The 21,775-nt window shown below is 27.8% G+C and overlaps 1 protein-coding gene across 2 annotated transcripts; it reads left to right on the forward strand.

Annotated features, from left to right (window-relative positions):
* The first annotated feature begins 27 nt into the window (after positions 1-27).
* Positions 28-5,413, forward strand: LOC8260261 (PI-PLC X domain-containing protein At5g67130). Of its 2 annotated transcripts, none has more exons than XM_015726493.3 (8): positions 28-721; positions 843-965; positions 3,607-3,744; positions 3,838-3,936; positions 4,046-4,349; positions 4,445-4,668; positions 4,861-4,955; positions 5,076-5,413. In XM_015726493.3, the coding sequence occupies exons 1-8, from the start codon at positions 638-640 to the stop codon at positions 5,179-5,181; spliced, it is 1,173 nt and encodes a 390-aa protein (XP_015581979.1). In that variant the 5' UTR covers positions 28-637; the 3' UTR covers positions 5,182-5,413. The 2 variants fall into 2 exon arrangements, with proteins under 2 accessions (XP_015581979.1, XP_002531004.1); XM_002530958.4 differs by having other exon boundaries at positions 4,861-4,947.
* Positions 5,414-21,775: the final 16,362 nt, after the last annotated feature.

The following is a 21,775-nucleotide window of genomic DNA, read 5'->3' on the forward strand; positions in this document are numbered from 1 at the left end:
TGCAACATTATTAGTAATGAAATCGCCTTGTGAGGTATTATATTTAGATTAGAGCCAAAGTCTATTAAGAAAATGAATTAAAACCATGATTGGCATGAACGAAAACTAATCAATATCATATTCTTTTGGGGTCCTAACCAGTAGTTTTGGGAAATAACAATTTCCAAAAAAAAAAAAAAAAAAATGTAGTAGTTGTTTAACCTGCTCGTCCTTATGGACAATCAATCCTTTTCTTCAAAAGAATAAAAAGAAAAGAAAAAGGATTTTTCAAGGTGGAAAATGCAACCAACATATTTAATTACAAGCATTCTTCCAAAACTAATAATTTACACCTTCAATTTCACAGCACGCCATTGTCCAATTCTCTCCCACCACCACCAGTATCCTTGTCCTTGATTGGGGCAGCTAACTCTTTTCTCATTGTGTGCCACTTCCACTAAAAATATCCACATTTAATATTCTGTAGTACCACACACAGACACCCTTGTTTTCTTTTGGGTTCTTGTGTTGTGTGGGAGTTTCCCTTCATTTCTCTGCCAACATCCTTTTCTTCTTTATCATATTTAAGTTAAGCTCTATATCACTCGCATCCCTGACCTCTTTCTATACCTTTCTATCTCCTTAAGAATTCCCTTTCATGGGTATTCCTCAAAACCTACTTTTGATCACAGCTTCATTGCTTATTAGCTTTGCTTCAGCTTGCTCTGATGGTCCTTGTGGGGTTTGTACCGAGAAACCCTTTTCTTTTTTCACCTTGATATATTTAGTTTTGGTTTCAAGAGCTGCGTTATATATTGTTCTGATTTTTATTTTTTGTGGATGGTGTGATGAATTGATTTTAGCTGTTAGATAAATGCTCGTCGGACCAAGACTGTGAAGATGGATTGTTCTGTTTCTATTGTATTGAAGGATTTTCAGCTTCAAAGTGTGTAAGGTCGACAGCCACAGACCAGTTCAGGATTCTGGTATACCTGTTTCTCTCTTCCTCTTTATGCTTTTTATTCATCAGTTTTATTTGTTATTTATTCATGGGAATTGCTGATATCAATCATTAAGAAACATGACATTTCAGCAGTTTCTAGGAAGTTTACTAAAAGGTAGCAATTTAAAAGCATTTCACGCCACGCAGTATCTGTTTTGCGGCTGTGATAAGGCGTAAGAAGTTATGCTATGGCCCATTTTGTTTTTCTCATTGTTTTAGGTTAAATAAGTCGGTTTTTATATCTTTTATTACATTAAAATTCTTTTAATTTCTAAAAAAATTAATTACTTTTTTATCTCAATTTAGAAATTAAATTAATAAAAATCAATTTTTTAATCTTTAACAAATTTAATTACTATTTTTTAATTTAATAATTTTATTTTTTACATTTCTTATTCAATACTAAACTCATTAAAATCAATTTATGATTAAATTAAAATAAATTCTAATGCAAAAGAATTTTAATATTTATAAAAATCATAATTCTTAATTATTATTTATTTTAATTTAAAATAAACTTATACAATATCATTTTAAAATATAAATATTTTTAATACGTTTACTTAAGATTAAATTTTATTAAAAATAAAAATAAGAGCAAATAAAAGAATATTATATAAAATTTAATTTAGTAGTCGGTAACATAAATAAATTATTAATTTTATTAAAATTTAAAAGAAAATTAACGTAATAGAAAATAGTTTACCGATTTATATCTTGTATGAAATTTTAAAAATATTGTTTTACGTGGGCCCGGGGGTTTAGTCCTTATAAACCGCGAGCCTTTACTATAGTCTTTCTTTTTCTTGATTTGTCATTTTTATCATAATAAAGAGATGGGCTCCCAAGAGTTAAAGATCGACTACATGACATTCCACGTTACAAGGCAGCCATTTTTAATCATGGATTAACCCATATTTGGTCCCTTGTATTTTTATTATTTTTAGTAGGACTCCTTATACTTTCACTCCATAATATTTTGTCCTTATATTTTTATTTTTATAAAATTTAAATCCTTTCTCGAGAGTATTAATTTTGTGTACAAAATATGCTAATTGATCCCTATATTATTTATTCTTACATATCAAGTCCTTAAAATTTAATTTTTAACCATAAGTCCTTAATCATTTTATTAAATTTTTTTACCTAACACAGTAAGATAAAAAAAAAAAATACAAGGACCCAATGTTACGAAACAAAAGTGCAAGGATCAAACCCGAAAACAATAAAAGTACATAGGCTAAATATGGATTATTTCTTTAATCATTGAGTTAAAAAGAAAAATAATTACCTACCCTTAGTTATATAAAGCTAATAGAATAATAAATCAAATATATATATATATATATATATATATATATATATATATATATATATATATATATATTAATTTCTAAGACCTAAAATTTTTTGACAAATGTACTTAATTTTTGACACGTAAGATTTTTATTTTGACATGTGTACTATTTTTGGCACATAGAATTCAAGTTTATATGTAATTTATAGTTTTTTCTATTAATTTATTGATTAATAAGTTACATTCCTAATTAAATACTCATTCTAATCCTAAGAAATAACATATTATTAATAAATTAGCCTTATAATTAGATAATGATTCTAATTATAAGAAATAATATTCTAAATATTATATTCACTAATAAATTAATTTTTAATTATATAATAATTTTTATTTTAAATAATAGTAATATTAATTATATTAATAGTGTTAATTTATATAATATTAGAGTTAATAAATAAATATTCTAAAAATAATTTATTGATAGTATTAATTTGAAGATAAATTAATAAATACATATTTTATTAATGTAATAATATAAATAAAATTTTAAAAATATTTAAAAATAGTTAGTTCGCTATTATTTTTAAAATTATTATAAATTAATATTAAATATTAAACGATTAATTAAATTGTATTTATAAATTTAATTTTATAATCGAAATAATAATAATAACCGTCCAACGCACGGCTAAATAACTAGTTATATTAAATTATAATTACAACCTTTACATTACTCAAGTGATTAGGAATTAAAATTCATCCCCTGTAAGTAAGCAGATTCTATATATATAGAAGTCGCACTAAAATATAGTGTGTAGCCCACATAACTTCACTAACAATAACAATTGGCAAATAATTATTTTTTAACTTTAAACACAAATTTCATGAATGGCTTACAACTTTTTAAGAAAGAGCTAATAAAAACTGAGTTCTTTTTATGGAAAAAAAAATAAAAGGAAAGGAGAAATGGACATCGATTCTTGAACATTTTATATGTAAACCAAAGAAAATACACGAAAGAATTTTGTAAGTTTATAAATATAGTCGTTATGAACACACCATTTTCCTTTTTGATTACTAAAGGAGTGGCTCTCTTTCATTAAATCTCCAGAACTTTCTTGTTAGAAAATCTCCAAATTGAAATAGAACTTGTAATAGTTGCTAATACCACTGGTCATTGTGACAGCTCCATGGAAGTGGGAATTTAATAATTGTGGCTGGCTTAACATCACTCTTGATTTTCTGTGGTATTATCAAGGCTGCAATTTGCAATGCTAAAAACATAATATACTCTTACTTGTTTTCTTACTGCATTGTTCAACAGAATAATTCGTTGCCTTTCAACAAATATGCATTCTTGACAACACACAATGCCTTTGCTATTGCTGGATATCCATCTCGCACTGGAATCCCTCGGCTCACAGTTACAAATCAAGAAGACAATGTCACACAACAGCTTAATGTATGTCTCTGTTCCTTAATTCTCTTTGAATATGTTTATGCATGCATGCCGTTCTCAATTAATCTCTTGTTTCTTTTTCCTCATATATCTTAGAATGGAGTTCGAGCCTTGATGCTTGATACGTATGATTTTCGAGGAGATGTATGGCTGTGCCATTCATTTAAAGGACAATGTCATGACTATACTGCATTCGTATGTGCATTTATCCTCCTCTATTTAATTAATTTGTTTCTTTTTTCAATCTTTCTTGAAAGCTTAATTATATATGTTGATATATATTTTTATTTTCCCTTCATAGTAGGGACCTGCTATTGATACACTGAAGGAAATTGAAGAATTCTTATCAGCAAATCCATCAGAAATTGTCACACTAATTTTAGAAGATTATGTGCAAGCCCCTAAAGGATTAACAAGAGTGTTCTATGATTCTGGGTTGATGAAATACTGGGTTCCTGTGACAATGATGGCCAAACATGGTCAAGACTGGCCTCTAGTTAGCGACATGGTGAAAAACAACCATAGGCTACTCGTGTTCACTTCAATTAAATCCAAGGAAAAAAGTGAAGGAATTGCTTACCAGTGGAATTACATGGTTGAAAATCAGTGTAAGAAGATTTAATCAAGAGATTCTTGTTCTACCCATAGCATAGTAAAAAATCAGTACATATAATTAATGTTTGTCAGATAATTATTTGTGCAGATGGGGATGGTGGTATGCATCCAGGAAGTTGCTCTAATAGACCAGAGTCATCTGCCCTTAGTGACAAGAGTAAATCACTTGTGTTGGTGAATTATTTCAGGAGTATTCCAATGAAAGAACTTACTTGCATAGATAACTCCGCAAAGGTTTTGGACATGCTTCAAACTTGTTATGCTGCTGCAGGCAACAGATGGGCTAACTTTGTCGCTGTTAATTATTATAAGGTCAACTTTTCTATAATAACTTTCTCCATTAAAAAAATTCACAGTAATCGTAAAAAGTTGGCTCGTGATATCATCTGACAAAATACTGCTGAAATAAGTTTAAAAAAAGAAAAAATACAACAATACTTACTAATTGAATGGAAGTGATTACACAAAGTTATATGTTTTATCGTTAATTTTGTTTTGATGCAGAGGAGTGAAGGAGGAGGATCATTCCAAGCAGTGGATTCACTCAATGGCAAGCTATTGTGTGGATGTGATGATATCCGTGCATGTCTGGTAAGCTAGTAAGTTACATTTAGCATTGGGTTGGCATATTTAAAATCGTATAGAAGGCCTGTGACACTTAACACTATGCAATTACAAACTCTTTATCTATTACCAATTTTTATCATAATTTCTTGCAGCCTGGATCAAGCTCAGCTGCCTGCACTGCCCAAGATAAATTGCAGTGACAGTAATTGTCATTCCAGCCAACCCTATGTGAGATGGAAGCTAGACCCTTCTCCCTGACAGTTAAGGTGAAATGGGAGTTAAAAGGGTGAAATATTTTGAAAGTTGACAAATTTGTATTTCAGTTTAAATGACCGAAAAATATTCATATTGGGCAAGAAGGGAAAATATGAAGGAATTGATTTACTTAAAATAATTGCTGAAGGATCAATGCAAGAAAAGAAGGCATTGTTCTTTGTTAACAAAGACTGATAATAAAAGAAGAATGAACGTATTCATAGGTTTATAATAATTCTTGCATCGATTATCCTTTACATTGTAACATATGCTTGCTTTTCTTCTACCTCACGAGACCCTATTCATTGATTTCTTCAAATGCTTGCAATTGCACTTTAATTTGGGCTGGGGTATAAGGAGTTTCGGGCTAAGGGAATGCAAGACCTAATAGGCTTTGCTGCATTTGAGCTTCAAATCCAAGATCCAACAAGGATCCATAACATCACCAATATCATCCATTGCAAAACCAAAGCCACTATATATATATATATACACACATCTGGTAGCACAATGATATTGATTTTCATGGAACATGCAGGCTGATATAAAATGAGTTAACATTTAGTTAACTTTTAGCATGTACAAGTCACATAAAATTAGATCCCCCATATGTCAATGAAAAAGAGAAAAAAGAAACGGTAATCATTGATATTCCAGCATAATAAAATCCAAAAAAAGAAGAATCAAATGGTTGAACTTATAATGCATGATACAAATCAAAGAATCAAGAAAACATCAGCCTTTTTCTGGTATTGAAAGAAATGTGGTTATAATAGTTTTATAATGATTACTATGATAGTACAGCATGTGGGATGCAGGTTGCTAGACAAATGATCAAGACATGAAAACTTAAATTTCAAGAAAACACTACAATACCTTCATTGTCATTCTTTTTCTCTTCTTTTATGCATGCTTATGTGATAGCTTGTTTCTTTGTAATAACCAATGGGCTACAAGAGAACAGTTCTTGAAAAGAATAAAAAGGAAAATGAATTTCTAAGTAGTATTTCACACTTGTAGTTAAAGTAGAAATGGGCAACCAACCAACTGCCTGATTACCAACACATTGGTCCAGATAGTAGGGCTACTCAGCACTGGCTTTGTCTATCTTTTTTTTTTTAATTATTTTCCAATAATTGAGTTATCTATGGCAGTTCTGTAAAATCCTATAGTAATTCATTCATTCTGTTCATTATTTATCTAAAATTATTTCATTTAAATCAAAGAAGATTCTTACTTACATGCTCATCTTACACCATGATATTTTTTCTTTTTCTTTTTATCACTTTAAACTGAATATAATCAAGCAAGATGATATACACATAAGTGGAATGTACTTTCCTCTTTTTCTTGTCTAATGACTAACTCTTTATACAACTCATATTAGTCTATAATTTAATCTAACGAATTTAAAGATGTATTTATAACACTTAATTTGTATATTCAAAAATTAATTTTACTAATAGTGTAATAAAAATTACTTTTGATAATATTCATAAATATATAACTCAAATTCTAACATATAATCTAAAGATTAATTGAGTGATAAAATTTAAAATATATATATATATATATATATATATATATATATTTACACTGTTTATTTAAATATAAAATATTTAAAATATGGGTCATTCATTTAAAAGTTGTATAGTATTATTAAAAAACATTTACAATTAATCCAACTATAATTACGATGTGTATATACACTTATCTATATCTATGATGCAGAGAGACAGTTTTTCCACAACTTGGGCAGCCAAATGGATGGTCTAATCTATAACTATGATACTAAGATATAGATTTGGTTGATTGTGAGATTTGACTAGATTTGCAGGCTTTTTAGAATTCAAAATTATTATCATTTTGATTTTCTTTTTTCTTTTTTTTTTTCTTTTTTTTTTTTTGAAAAAATTAAAACATATTCATGTGATATGATATGTATAAGATAATTACTACTTTGATTATGCAAATTGACCACAACCAGTAACACAATAATCCTCCCAAAAGAAAAAGAAGATGAAAACCAATTTCAATCCACTGTTTTACAACATCAAAGTCCACAGATTAGATTTGAAATTCTCAGTCAAAACCTATACATGATACTTTAATTGTTGTTTGAAACTCATAAGCTTTTGGAGCTAATCAATGTCTGTCTTTCAGTTCAAAGCTTTGTTTACCCAAAAGAAAACAAAAAAAAAAAAAAATAGTGAAGAAGAGCATGTGAGTAGGTAGATTAGGAGGCATCTAACACATGCTAGCAATCTTAAGATAATAAAATAGTATTTCAGCACTGGCACTTACAATTAAAAAAATATTTATATAGTATTTTGTTTTATATATATCAGATCTGCATGAATGATTACCTAATCCTACTTTTCACTAATTAAGAACATGCATCGATGTTGCTTGATTTGTGGAGTGCATGTTATTGGATATTAGAAAACTTAATTATAGGTTTAATCATTGTTTATCCATCTCAAGATTGCACCATTAGGAAAATATGATTCGTTTTAATATTAATTTTTTTATATATACTTTTGTTCTTTTTATGTTGACCAACATTCGACATTTGAGCCCTAAAACTGTGTTCGATGTAACTGAGAATAATATTAGATTAAACGACAATGATTGCACGAATGTATATAGATTAGACCACTTCTCAATGAAAATTTATTTATTATTTTATCCAATATCTTTTATCTCATGATAATAAGAAGAACTGTTTGAACGACCACATGTTCTTACCAGAACAATTTTCACAGAATATACGTCAAAGTGGCTTCATATATTTATGGGTACACGTCTAAGTAATTAGCATTTCTACATCAGAATATACTTACTTAGTATCGGTTTATAATAAAATTAATTAAATGTTTAGCATATAATGAAATTTTACCTCTCTAATACATGATATAATTTAATATCTTAATAAAGAAAATAGTAGTTGGAAAAATTATAATAATAAAATCCATTGAAATTATTTTTTTATACACTATGATAATGAGTTTTGTTATTATAAAAAACAAAAAGATAAGATAAACTGAAAAAAGATTAACTAGTTATTTATTAAAGTTTTATTTATTTAATAATTAAAATTAGACGAACATATATAATTTAGAGATGGAATCTATCTAAAAATTTCTAGAAATTGATGCCCAATGCTTGAGGATCAGAGAGATAATCCTACAATCAAGAGATGTATAGGCTGGCTCATTAGTACTAGGGCAGGCAGTGCTTCAGGATTTCTGATTTTATCCTCAAGGCAATATGGCCCGAGGAAGGTTATATAGTTTTTGACACATTAAATATATTGGTGATGTGAATCGCATAATAGGGATGACTAGAGATCCTGGCAAAGAGTCCCATAACGAAAACTGAAATCCAATAGTACTGCCTCATAATAACCTAGTTTGACTTTTAGAATGAAAAATAATCAACTTTAGTATAAAGATTGCATCATTGAGCACTATGTGGGCTTCGAATATGCAACAGAAAGTAATTAGTAGATATGAAAATTGGATTTTAGAACTTTTTTTTTTTGTTGAAGTGACAAAAGCAAACCCTATGGTCTTCAAAATCCTCTTTGAGCCGCCATAAAAAGATATTGAAAGATTTAGCATCACAATAAAGATACATGTGCATAGTGGCAAACAAGGATCGTGTGTTTGATAGATTAGGTCTGGTGATCAAGTTTCATAGAAATCGATAATCTTATGTTTGAGCAGCTCTGTAATTAACCACCAAGTGTTTGTGATTATGAATCTAAGAATTTTATGATGAAGAAATTTACAATTGAAGATGGATTGAGCTTGGGGCTCACCAAGTGTCGTGTACTTGTCAAATGTCCTCAAAATCGTACCAAGGACGATTACGATATGCCCACGAGGGGGTAACGTGCAATAGGGTCATGATTTTTCCCCATTGTTGTTTCTTGCACAAGGGCAGTAGTCCCATTTAGAGCCCCACCATATATATATGTAGCTAAAATATCACTACCCCATTGTGGCCAAGATCACACCAGATCACATGGGGGTATTGGCAACCTTTCCCTCTTCTAATAACACAAGATTACCTAATGTGGGCTAAGGTTGGAAGAGAAGGAAAGACAGATATATACAATCTTTAAAGAGAGAAAGAAAAGAAGAATATAGAAATAAACATTTTGGTCTCAGGAAGAAGGAAAGAAACAACAGCAAAGACAAGCACTTAATCAAAACAAAATGTAATGGGGACCTTAACACATGGGGAGGTGGAAGTTGGGTGACTCTGAGCTTGTGGAAGTGGAGCCAACTAAAAGGTTATAAGAATCTTTTCAAATTATATGTTTGATCAATTGGGTTGGTCACTTACATGAGGCAATGTATGATGTTTCATTTGTATAGTTGATCTCTCTGTCTCTCTTTTAAATTATTATTATCTGATCTTAACTTAAAAATATTTTTATGATTATGTTAATCTTTTTCTTTCTCCTTCTTGTTTCCTCTTTATTTTTCATTCGTTATGTTAGATAATGTTTATCTTGATTTTCTTATTTTATGGAATGTGCTTTCTATATATGAATCTCAGGTTTCCAAAAGGTGACACATGCTCATCTTTGGAAAGATTAATTAATGCTTGTAAAGCTGGAAAATCTTTTGTTATTCAATCAAATTGATGACAGCTTGGTTCTGCAAATTAAGATGATATACAATTACATATCATCAAATGAAAGAGATTGGTAGATTTATTATATATATATATAGACATATAGGAATAACCAGTCATTAAATTACTTATTTCTCATTTCATGAATCGAGATTCGAATCTAAAATAAAAGAAGATTATATGTATGTTGTTAGAGTTTGTGACTTTGCAGAAAAGAGATATCGAATGGTCATTTTTCAAATCAACAATTGTCAACATTGACAGGCTTGTTTTAATATTTCCTTTGTCCTCCATAACCTAGTTGGGGTGACAAATTGAAGCACATGCAAAGGTTTAGTTCTTTTCCAGATTTCCTAATTGTTGGCTGTCAAATTTGTTATTATATATGTCCTATCCTACGGCAATGGAAATCTTTTGGAAAAAGAAAAGAAGAAAAGGCAATTGTGTTAGTATATAGGATTAGGAAGCAGCAACTATTAGAGCTTTGTAGGATCAAATTCAGCATTGAAAATCATGCAAAGTAATAATGTCCACAGCCCACTGGTAGTCCTACAGACAGGTAATTATCATAAAAGTATGCTAGCCATGCCAAGGACCACACAAACAAAATGAGCTCAACCATGCATATAAAACATACACAAATACAACAACTTATTATCTATTTTCTTTTGCTTATTATCCTCCTCAGATCAAATTATAACTAATATATCCCAGAATTTTTTGACAATACCTGAAATTCAAACTAAGACATTACTTTTTGGGAAATTTCTTTTTTCTTATTATGAGGCTGATAATTGTCGTGCTTTGAATTACTTGAAAAATAAATAAACAAACTGAATGTAGGAAAAGAACTAACTTCTATTTGTTCTAATGTTTAACCCCCCGATTATGCGACCACAATAACGCCATAGCTGCGACCACGCGTGCAGGCAGACGTATATGGAAGAATTATGAGTAGGCAAACATATAAGTGTATAATAGGAGAACAAGTACAAACCAAGAGACAAGCAGCTTTTCTTTTCTTTTCTTTTTTCTTTATACATCAAATGGCATAATTGAACACAGAAGTTAAACCATTGCCCCCCACAACTTGTCTTTCATGGGAAACACAAAGTAAAATCTGTATCTATCTATCCATCTATACTGTATAAAAGAACGTACCCAGAATATTTAATTTCCTTAAATAAAAAATTAAAAAAAAAAAAAAAAAAGAAAGAAAGAACAGGATCCAAAAAATTAGCTGATGATACCAAAATATATATTATTTGTACGGAAAAAGAAAGAAAAAGGGAGTAATGAGGGGAAGATGCAGTCGAGCACACGTGAAGTAGTAGCCTGTGGCTCAGTACTGCTGCTGCCTCCAACTTGCAGAGAGCAGTAACTCTTCTATCATTCATGGAGAAAATAAAGTTTAGTTTCCTTTTTCTGTTCTTTTAATTATTATTTTTAAGAAAATGTTTTGGCAATAAAGGATATATATAATATTAATATTCGCAAAAGTACAGAATCTAACAATCAATGATACATTTATCAATTTTGGTAAATGAATAATCCATATAGTCAGTCTTACTTGGACTACTCTTACCCTCCACCAATAATAGACCACTTTGGCCTTTTTTTTTTCTTTAAAATAAAATTTCTTTTAAACAAAATAATTTGACTTTCTTTTGCACACTGTTAATCTATAATTTTATATTAAGATTTATGTCTTAAAAGTGATTGGCAACCGGCTTAATTTTTTATAATTTCTTTTACTGCATTACTATATTTAAAAATTTCATGATCATAAAATATTTATTATTTTACAAAAATAGCGATTTTCTCCATTTTTCTATAAATAAAAAAAAAATATGTCTTATTACTTATGAAAGTATTTTTTATTTTTGCAAAAGCTAATGGTTTATAAAAGAATTTGGTAAATTTATAAAAATAATACAACTTTCATAATTGTATTACTATCTTATAGAAAATAACAATAATCTTTATATTTTTTAGAAATTAAAATAAATATTTATATTTCGTATTATGTATTATGTATGAAAATAAATATAATTACTTTTACTAAATTTGATGATTTATAAAAAAATAAGTTAATTTCTGAAAACTAATAGAATTTTTATAATCACGACATTAATTATTATTTTAATAAAAATAATTATTTTTATATTCTTTTAAAAATTATATGGTATTATAAAAATATGGTTACTTTTGAGAAAATAATAAAATTTATGAAACAATAGTAAATTTTGGAAAATATTAACTTATTTTGTAAATACAGAAACAATTATTATCTTAAAATAGTAATCCTTTTCATAGTTTTTTGTAATCTAAAATAGATTTCGTAAATTTAAGAGTTTATACATTTTTAATACTATTTTGTGCTACTTGACTAATTTCCATTTTAATTGGTAGATTACTAAAACTAAGATATTCTTTTAATTATATAAAATTATTTATTTGAAAAGTTTTTATTGAATGTTTAAAATAAAATATAGTTACTTTATTTTAAATCCTTTATTTAATCTGCTTTTGTTTTTTCCTTTTCTATTGTTTTAATTATTTTCTGAATTTGAGAAATCATGTTTTTTTTAATCCCCAAAAGGAAACGCAAATATTCAGAAGTTAGAGTTCTTGAAACAATGACATGTTGGCCCATTTAGGCTTCATTTGTTCCACGAAAGAATTAAAGAATTAAGAAGATATTTAAAAATATTTAATATTTTATTATTTTTAAAATATTATAAATAAATATTAAAATTTTAAAATTTATTATATTTTATTTATTTATAAATTCAATTTTATAATTAAAATAATAACAATAACTGTACAATACATGAATAATTACTAATTAATTTTAAATATATTTTAGTCAACTTAAATGTTCTCTCTTTAGCTTTTATACATGTGATAACATATTATAGATTATAAATTATGAATAGATAGATAAATTATTTATTATTAAGATTATGTTTCAGCAGTACAATATGCAAATAAACTACTAGTTATTTTGAAATAGAGTGAATCTTTACTTATCTGAATAGGATTATTAGAGTTTTTTTATTGGTGTAGTATCACTCTCAATCGAGGAATTCAGGTTGATGACCGTAAAGAATTTATTTTTCTTTTTATCTTTCATGTGTAAGGGTGAATTATGTGTTGCATTAATTGATAATTAATCGGATTTAAATGTACAAAAAAATTTATTTTATATATTTTTTTTGAAAATAATTATATTTAACTTTTAATTCATTATATTTTCATTTTGTCTTTACTTTTTCACATTTTTTCAAAGAGCAAAACTCAAACTTTCCTCTAGTCTATCATTAGCGGTCAACTATTCAAGGCTAGAAAGTCTCCACCTAAGGTCCGGCGAGGCTCTAATCATTAAAGAAACACAAACATTAGGGGCTGTTGTTCATTGCCCAAAGGTTCTGAAGGCGAGAATTTAATTGTCGACCTCAGACCAACTGAAGATTATCGGCAGGAGGCGGTTTCAACGGTGGTGACAAAGGGCCAAAATTGTGCTTCGTCAAATTGCGGTCTCTAGGCGATTTTCAACGCAACCAACAGTGATGGTGAGATCGCTATATCAAAAAGAGATTCTGATGAGAATATAACAGTAAAAGATGGCCAGAAATAGATGAACGGATGAGAGAAAAGCAGCGACGATATATACATTAAGAAGAGAGAGGATAAGATAGGGAGCGATATCTCTTTTGATATTTTGCTACGGTACAAAATTATGATCGGTCCCTCATTTAAAATTGTTACTACAGTAACTCTAATATATATATATATTGAGAGAGGTAAATGATAATTTTATAATTTTAATGAGAGATATTTAAAGATTAAAATATTTATCAAGGTCCGAATAAGTTAGTAATAAGTAAATATTAAATTATTAAAATATTTCTTAAGATTATCATTAAAAGGATTAAAAATTTAAAATATTTTTTGTTCACATTTGATTGATATCTAGTTAATATAAGAGGGGTATGGTTTATATTTTATTGATGTATGGTTTATTTTTTTATTCATTCTCTAATCCATATTTATTTAAATTTATATTTTGATTTATTTATTTAATATTTTTTATAATTAGATAAGTTTGTTAATTTTTGGTTGATTTTAGTTGATGTGCAATTATTTAAAAAAAATTACATGTTTCATATTTAGTTAATCCTTAGATATTTGATTTTAAAATAAAAGAATATTTTTATAAAATTTTTTAGAATAAAATTACAAATATTTTATAAAGAGGAATATCAAGAGAATTATTAATTTTTTTTCTTTTTGCTATACACACTCCCTTTGTCATCGGCTTGCTGGAACGGCCGGTCTTTTCGCGATAATGGCAAACTAGTGATATCTCCATGGTTAATTCTCTTGGCATCTTTTTATTTCTTGCCCATCTAATGCATTTTTTCCTTTTATTTTTAAATTTTCAAAGAAAAAATCTTTTATCTTTATCTAAAATAAATAACTTTTTATATAAAAAGTATATTAAATTTACTTTTAAAATTTAGTTATAATTTTAAAAATGTTAAAAATTGTTTTATATTTTTATTTTAAGAAAATAGTATAAAGTAAATATAATATTCTATTGAGAGTGTTGATAATAACAAAGCTGACTATTGAGAGTGTCCAAGCCAAAACTCCTTTAGTAGTAGTGATCAAGGAGATTTAGCTTTTCCTTGTTAATTGTTCTTTCAAATACGTCCCTAAATGTGTTGATCAGGCCACGAATTAGACTCTTTTTTATTAAATTACTGTTATGCCTAATCCCCTTGAGAAAGAGAATATTCTCTGCTGTATGTATTTTCTCGTTGAGTAAGGAATATTTCATTCTTGGGGGGAAATGAAAGAGGTTTGATTTTAGAGTGAATAATATAGGGAAAAAAAAAAAAACCAAGTGGACCTGCCAAGTAGAACCCACACGTGCACTCAATCATCAATCAATGTTTAATAATGTCTTTGGTCTTTCCCTGAGTAAGAGTAAGGGGGATAAGATAAGAATTTACCAGTCACACAGATTTTTTTAAAAGAAGAAAAAAAAAAAAAAAGACTGACATTCTTTAATTAAATATTATCAATGTGGGTCCCCCTTCTCTAATCTTGCTCTTCTTCTCTGTCTGGGCGTTTGAATTTATTGTTATGTTTGCTCTTTTTCTTACTAACATTTCCTATTCTACTCTTGGGTTTGTTTGTTGGCAACTGGGATTGTGATTCTCAAGGCTTCTCAATTAATGCCCCTTCTTCAATTCACCAACTATCTCATACATGTATCTTCTTTTTCTTCTTAATTTCGTGCACCCTAATTATTTTTAAGAATTCTTTTTTCTTTTATTATTCATATTTTGATTGGTTAATAGATTGCGAGTTGCAAAGCTTTTGAGAAATTTTTATATGCAGATTTAATTAGACTTTTCATTAATATTATATGATTTTAATATAAAACCCTGAGCTGATTCTTTAAGGTTCATATTTATAAGGTTTATTCAATTTAGTTGATTGTTGTACCTGGTACCACCAAGAATAATAACCTGGGGGTTTGAAGAGCTTTCATCAAGCTTTTAGAGCCTAGGTTCATTATTTAAGTAAAAATTAATTGGATGTAAAAAATTATTGTGTCATTAGGCCTTTTAAGAAGGGTTTCTGAAGTATTTATATGTCCTATAAGAATATTTAAGTCACATTTTGGTTAGATTTTTTTCTGTTTGGCTCTAAAGTGAATAGTGCAGTCAAACTAACTATTATAATTATGGCTCTATGAACATTTTACAGTAGATGAAAGCTCGTAAGATCACGCCCGATAAAATTGTCATAGTAGCTAATAATTAATATTTAATAATTAATTTATATAGATATTTTGTAAATTTATATCACAATTTTATCAAGTATATCATAATTAGAAGTGAATGTGATTTGGAAAAATTTTTAAAATAAAAAAATCTCTGGGATTGAATTAAATTTTAAAAATCTAAAAATTTGATATTCGAAAAATGTACGGTAATATAAAATTCCATACTAAACTGTACCGATGGAAATTCAAATCTAATGTAATGATTGATTATAAAACGGAAAAATGAAAGATACAAAGATTTCTTATTTTCTTGAAAAATATTTTTTAATTTAAATTAATTACATTGAGATTAATTTAAAATATATAAAAACAAAATTACATTATCCTAGTCTATCAAGCTAATATTAATTGTAATGTATAAAACTATTTAGTTTTATATGAAGTTACATAACTTTGATTAGTCAAGACTACATAATTTCTATTTAATTTTATTTTATTGGTAATAATCTTTTAAAAGATCGATGCATGAAACTTCTATTTTTTTATATTTTTCAAATATTTTACATTAAATTTTTATATATATATAAATTTTGAACTATGATATTATGAAGTGGGAATTACATTATATTATTTATCTACGTATGGAAAACTTGACCTATATAAAAATATAACAAAATATAAATATTAATAGGTGTTTCATTTACGTGATTTGTTTCAATAATAAATAGATTTTGTAATATAAATAAAAGATAATAACATGAACTCAAAATTTTACTAAAATAATTGAGATAAAAGTATTGTAAATAAAATATTTTAGATTTGGCCAGTGGGCTTATATATTTTTCATAATATAATTGCTAGGTTTGAATTTTAAAAGACTTTTTTATATTTGATTTTAAGTTTAGATTTAAAATATAGACTAGTTTATTGTAAGAATAATTGTACATGTAAATAAATCTTTTATAATAAGTTCTATTTCAATTTTTGGTTTAGAATAACACAAAATCGTTTAATACAAGCATGGAGAACTAATGAGATTCAGAATTATATCAAAAGAATTTTTAGTTCAATCTAATTCAGAAAAAAATCAAATGATTAATAAACATTTTCAATTCGATTGATGAATATAGATTTAGATCATTATGCTCGACCCTAATCATAATCATGTAGCATGGTGATTATATCTAATATGGAATAACAATGTGCCCATGCAGCTGATTAGTATTTGCATCCTCGGACTAATTATAGGATAAATGGATATCCCCAATTAATTGGATCACATTATTATCGTACCAATTCATCAAAACTTATTTTTCTTTTCTTTAAAATTTTTTTCTCTAACGAGATTTACAATGATTGATCTTATCCTACAAACACGTGTGTAAATCTGAAGGCTGCATCTGCAATGACAAACATACAAAAGGGTTTTGACAATAATGATTTGTATAACTCGTCAATTTCTTTTTCTTTTATAAAATGTGGATATGTAACGAGATGAATTTTATTAATCATTTTTTAAATAAATATTAATTATTTTTAACATGTAAAAAACTATATAGTAAACCTTAAATATATTTTGTTTTAATCTTAGATGATAATACATTTTATTTTATAATGATTTTAAGGATGCGTATCAATATGATTGCATGTAGAAAATTTATATTTTTGAAAGTATTAGAGCCGTGATAAATTGTTAAGTGATTATAATTAGGGAATGAAAGCTAAATTGGAATAGAAAAGTAGTAAATTATACAGACAAGATTCCATTTTCAATAGCTTTCAAGAAGTTTCAAATTTCTATCCAAGAAAGTGAATCATTAGATGGTGCCAAAAATCATCATCGGCCAAAGAAAATCATGGATTGCGATAGTTCATGAACCGATGCTATCTCCAACAGGGAAACGCACTCATCTACTTATGTAATAAACAAAGAAGACAAAAAAATAAATTTAAGTAGTTTACTAATACAACCAACTAATAATAGAACACGTAAAGAAAAAAAAACCCATTTAATAACAGTAAATAAAAGTCAACCCCAATCTTTGTTTTGGGAAAGATAAAAAGAAAAAAGAAATCACCATTTACTATGTTTTGACTAGCAAGCAAAATTCTTATCCTATATGCTTTGCTTGTATAACTTGGATAACGCAGTCCAATAATGGAATCATAGAGCTATCAATAATTTATATAGGATGGAACCCATCTCATATCAATCCATGTGTGCCATTAAAATGTAAGTAAAACCTGCTAAATTATACACAATTCTTCAATGTGAAAAAAGAAAATATCAGAAATATACAAAAAACTGTTAAGAGTATAAATAGAAAGTTAATTGAGAATTGTGAAATAATTGTTTGATAATAGGATATCAGGCATATTAATTAGTATAATAAGATGAGGAATGAGGTGATGTTCTGGATGAGAATCATATAAGGTGGATGTCACACGTGTGGATGCATACATTAGAAAGAGACGGAGAGAAAAAGAAGGAATAATTAGGAAGAAATGATAGTGTTGGGGGGTGGAGAAAGAGAGGTACCAAATTCTTTGAAAAGAGAAAAGCAAGCAGAAGAAAACAAGAAAGAGGTGCTCGTGCAACTCAGAGTTTTCAAACATATATACTTCACACAAGTTTATTGTTTGTATTATAAATGAAGCATATAATGTCATCATCAATCTGCATGTGTGCTTCTGGATGGAGTCCCCACTCCTCCATCCTGTCTTTTCCTTTTTTCCTTCTTTACTTTTCCACTTTAACCCATGGTAACTTCTTTCCATATCTTCCAATTCCATAAATTGATTCTTTATTTTTATTCCTTCCAAGCTATAGATATTTCATTATGTTAATTATATTATAAGATGAGATTTTAATTTATATTAAAAACAACATTCGAATATAAAAGAACTTACAAAATCTGGCACTATTCTGTATGCCGATTTTTAGATTGTTCTGATTGTAATTTTATTAATAAAAGTTCATCTAAACATAAAAAAGATAATTCGAACTCAATTTCATTTTCTAACAAAAAATAGATATTCCCACTATGTAAATTAAGTTTTGAGAATTATAAGATATGACTCCAGTTCTAGACAAAATAAAAATCTGTGACAAGCTGTATGGTATGGGGGATCTTAATTGGAAAACTAGGACACTCGTGCACCGTTATAAAATGGTGAAACAACTAATTAACAGAAGAATGCTATGAGTTAATTCTCACACACACATATATATTATATGTTGATGTATTTTTCATATCATTTTCGTTTTGTTTCCATATAACAAGGGGCCAACCCAATATGTATATTAACATAATATATGTGTCGGCAATGTTTCTTTATAAATTCGAGGAGACGGATAATTCCCTCACAATTATTACTCTTATTTTCCTTTTGCCACAAATCATTGATATTCAAAGGTGGCTCTCATGCCATTTGTCCCCCAGTTGTCCTGCCCACGTGTAGTGATGGGAGAAATCTCACATTCACAGTACTATACAAACTAGTATTAGTGTACAAGTATGGTTGCTACTGCCTTACATGTTTATATATAGTAGCCTATCATTATTGGTTTTTGGTGAATTAAGAATTAAAAATTAAGATGGGTCAATCCCCATTTTGGACTATCATCTTCTTTCTTATTTCTTTTTAGTCAATTTCAAAATTAATTGAAATTCTACTGCAATCATACCAGTTTGATAGTTAATACGTTAATTGATTTTATTTTTTTGAATAATTTCAAAAATATATTCCAAAACTTTTGTTCTCTGTACAGATTGAATTCTAGTTATGTAAATCAAGTATTTTCTATTTCTAAATGGTTAGTAGATAGTCAATTTGTTAATATATTAAGTTATATATTTCTTTTCAGGAAGCAATTGTTAATAGTGAATTACCAAAGAAAGAAAAACATATTTCGCTCTCATGTGTAATATCTGTTCCTCTATCTATGGGGAAAGAAACAAGAAAAATATAAATGGATGCTAAGACTAAAATAGTTTTGCAACCTGGCAGACCTAGCTATAGAATCACTCCAAGTCACATGAGAAATTCAAACACTGCCTGGAATTTCAGTTTCCTAGTCTTCAACCAAACTTTGTCTCTTTTATTGAAAAAACCTAACCTATGGGTGATGCAAATTTTACCTATCCATACCCTAATATACAAAAAGAACAAGAAGAAAATCAAAATGAAATGCACTTGATCTTTTACATGCATGGATTTTAGAACCCATAAAACAAAACGTATCCCTTTTGACATTGTTTTCTTCTCTCCTTTTGTCACCTCTATACATCTACCCCATAACTATATAGTGTCCCTTCTTTTCTTCAATTTGAAAATCCTTCTTTCATTGCTATGAAAGTGATGGTTGAACCGATTTGTCACTTTTGAATTTTAGTAAAATAGGGATTTGCATGTTTTATGTCAAATCCTTTTCCAAGGATCCTCCAATAGATCTACACTTTTCTTTAAGTCACTATCCAATTCATCTTTAGTGCCCATGTCAAGACAAGCTATCAGCTTCAGTGAAAGAAGCAAGCCAGAAAAAAACAAAAATTAAAAATAAAAATAAAAATTTAGAAGTGGGTATATGAGAAAGAAGAAGAGAAGAGATATATCATACATGTATAATGTAACATGTTTGATTAGACTCATGATCATATACACACCTAAGTACTGTACGGAAGTCACCCCCTCGCTCCCCCGTCCCCTTTCCCCTTCCCCTTCCCTTCTCTACAATTTGCATGTCGACTATACCAATGTAGTACCCCACAGGATAGGAGCATCCCTTCTTGCGAATTATATGTGGTGGCTAGACTGTCTATTATATACTGTTTATTTTGGGGTGCTTTTGCATTTGATTCAATCTTCATTTCACTTGGATTTTATAGGTCGAAGTTGGTTTGTCAATGTGTATCAAGTTTAGCCATTGAATCAATAATATACATAAATATAATACTAATCAGTTTTGGAGGAATGATAGAAATGGACATAAATTTTGTTTTTAATTTCGTTATGGTCATAAAATTTTAATTTATTTAATTTTAATTGTATTTCAGTTTTAATTATTTTGTAAATAAAATATTAACACGTGATAAAAATAGCCATGAAAAAAGAGTTATTAAAAAAGAGAAATATGACATATCAAATTGTTATTGGCAAGGAGACTAAATAGTAATTTAAATTAAAATTAAATAATTGAGATAAAATAAATTTAAATTTTGTAACCAAAACGAAACTAAATGAAAAGACCGACACATTTAACGGTTGTGGCCATATATTGCATAGACAATTTAGATGGAGGGATAAGACTATTATCATATTTTTTTGAGGTATAAAAGGAAAAAAAAAATGTAAAGTCACTTCAAAGAGAAAGAGGCCACTATTAGTATAATGGTATGTTTGTAGTTTGGTGCATGTCAATTTTTAAAGAGGTAAAATTGCATGGTAGGTAGAGAAAGAAAGGTTGATCCCAAACAAAATATAGTTGATACTGAACTTAATTGCACAAGCATAATCCTGTTTGAAATGTTTGGTGTAATCTTCTCACTCAATTTCATGTTAATAATGCATTTGAATTCAAAGGGGAAAACCGTATTTTATACATATTTCACATGTCCAGAAACAAATTTACCGTCCATGCACTTCTTGAGGACTAAATCATAATTTGCACTATATGAATATATTTGACATGGTTAACTGAGATTTCGAATATAGCCAGCACCCATATAATAAAGCATAATTATTAATTAAGTTTTAAATTTTTAAATTTTTTAATAATTTTATGTATTTAATTTTAAAGTTTTAAAATAAATATCCATATTTTTAATTTGTTGTCAATAATATTTTTTTGTGACAATTTACAAACACAATATCAGTAATTACCAAACAAAAATTGCAGTTGCTTTCTTACTAGTTTTTTTTTTTTGGTTCCACTAGGAATTAATCATATATAAAGAGTATAAAGGGATTGTCGTGGCATTGTTCAACTATTTCAGAAATTTATTTAATTTCTTTCTCAACATAGAGAATTAAGAAAATATAATTGTTTTAGTTTGAATATACATTTTCTATTTGTATATCAAATCAATAACTTATTATCACATGTTCATAAATTATAAAAATTTAATATTATTAATCATCTAATGT

The sequence above is a fragment of the Ricinus communis genome, chromosome 5, assembly GCF_019578655.1.
Source record: "Ricinus communis isolate WT05 ecotype wild-type chromosome 5, ASM1957865v1, whole genome shotgun sequence".
In the NCBI taxonomy this organism is placed as follows: Eukaryota; Viridiplantae; Streptophyta; class Magnoliopsida; order Malpighiales; family Euphorbiaceae; genus Ricinus; species Ricinus communis.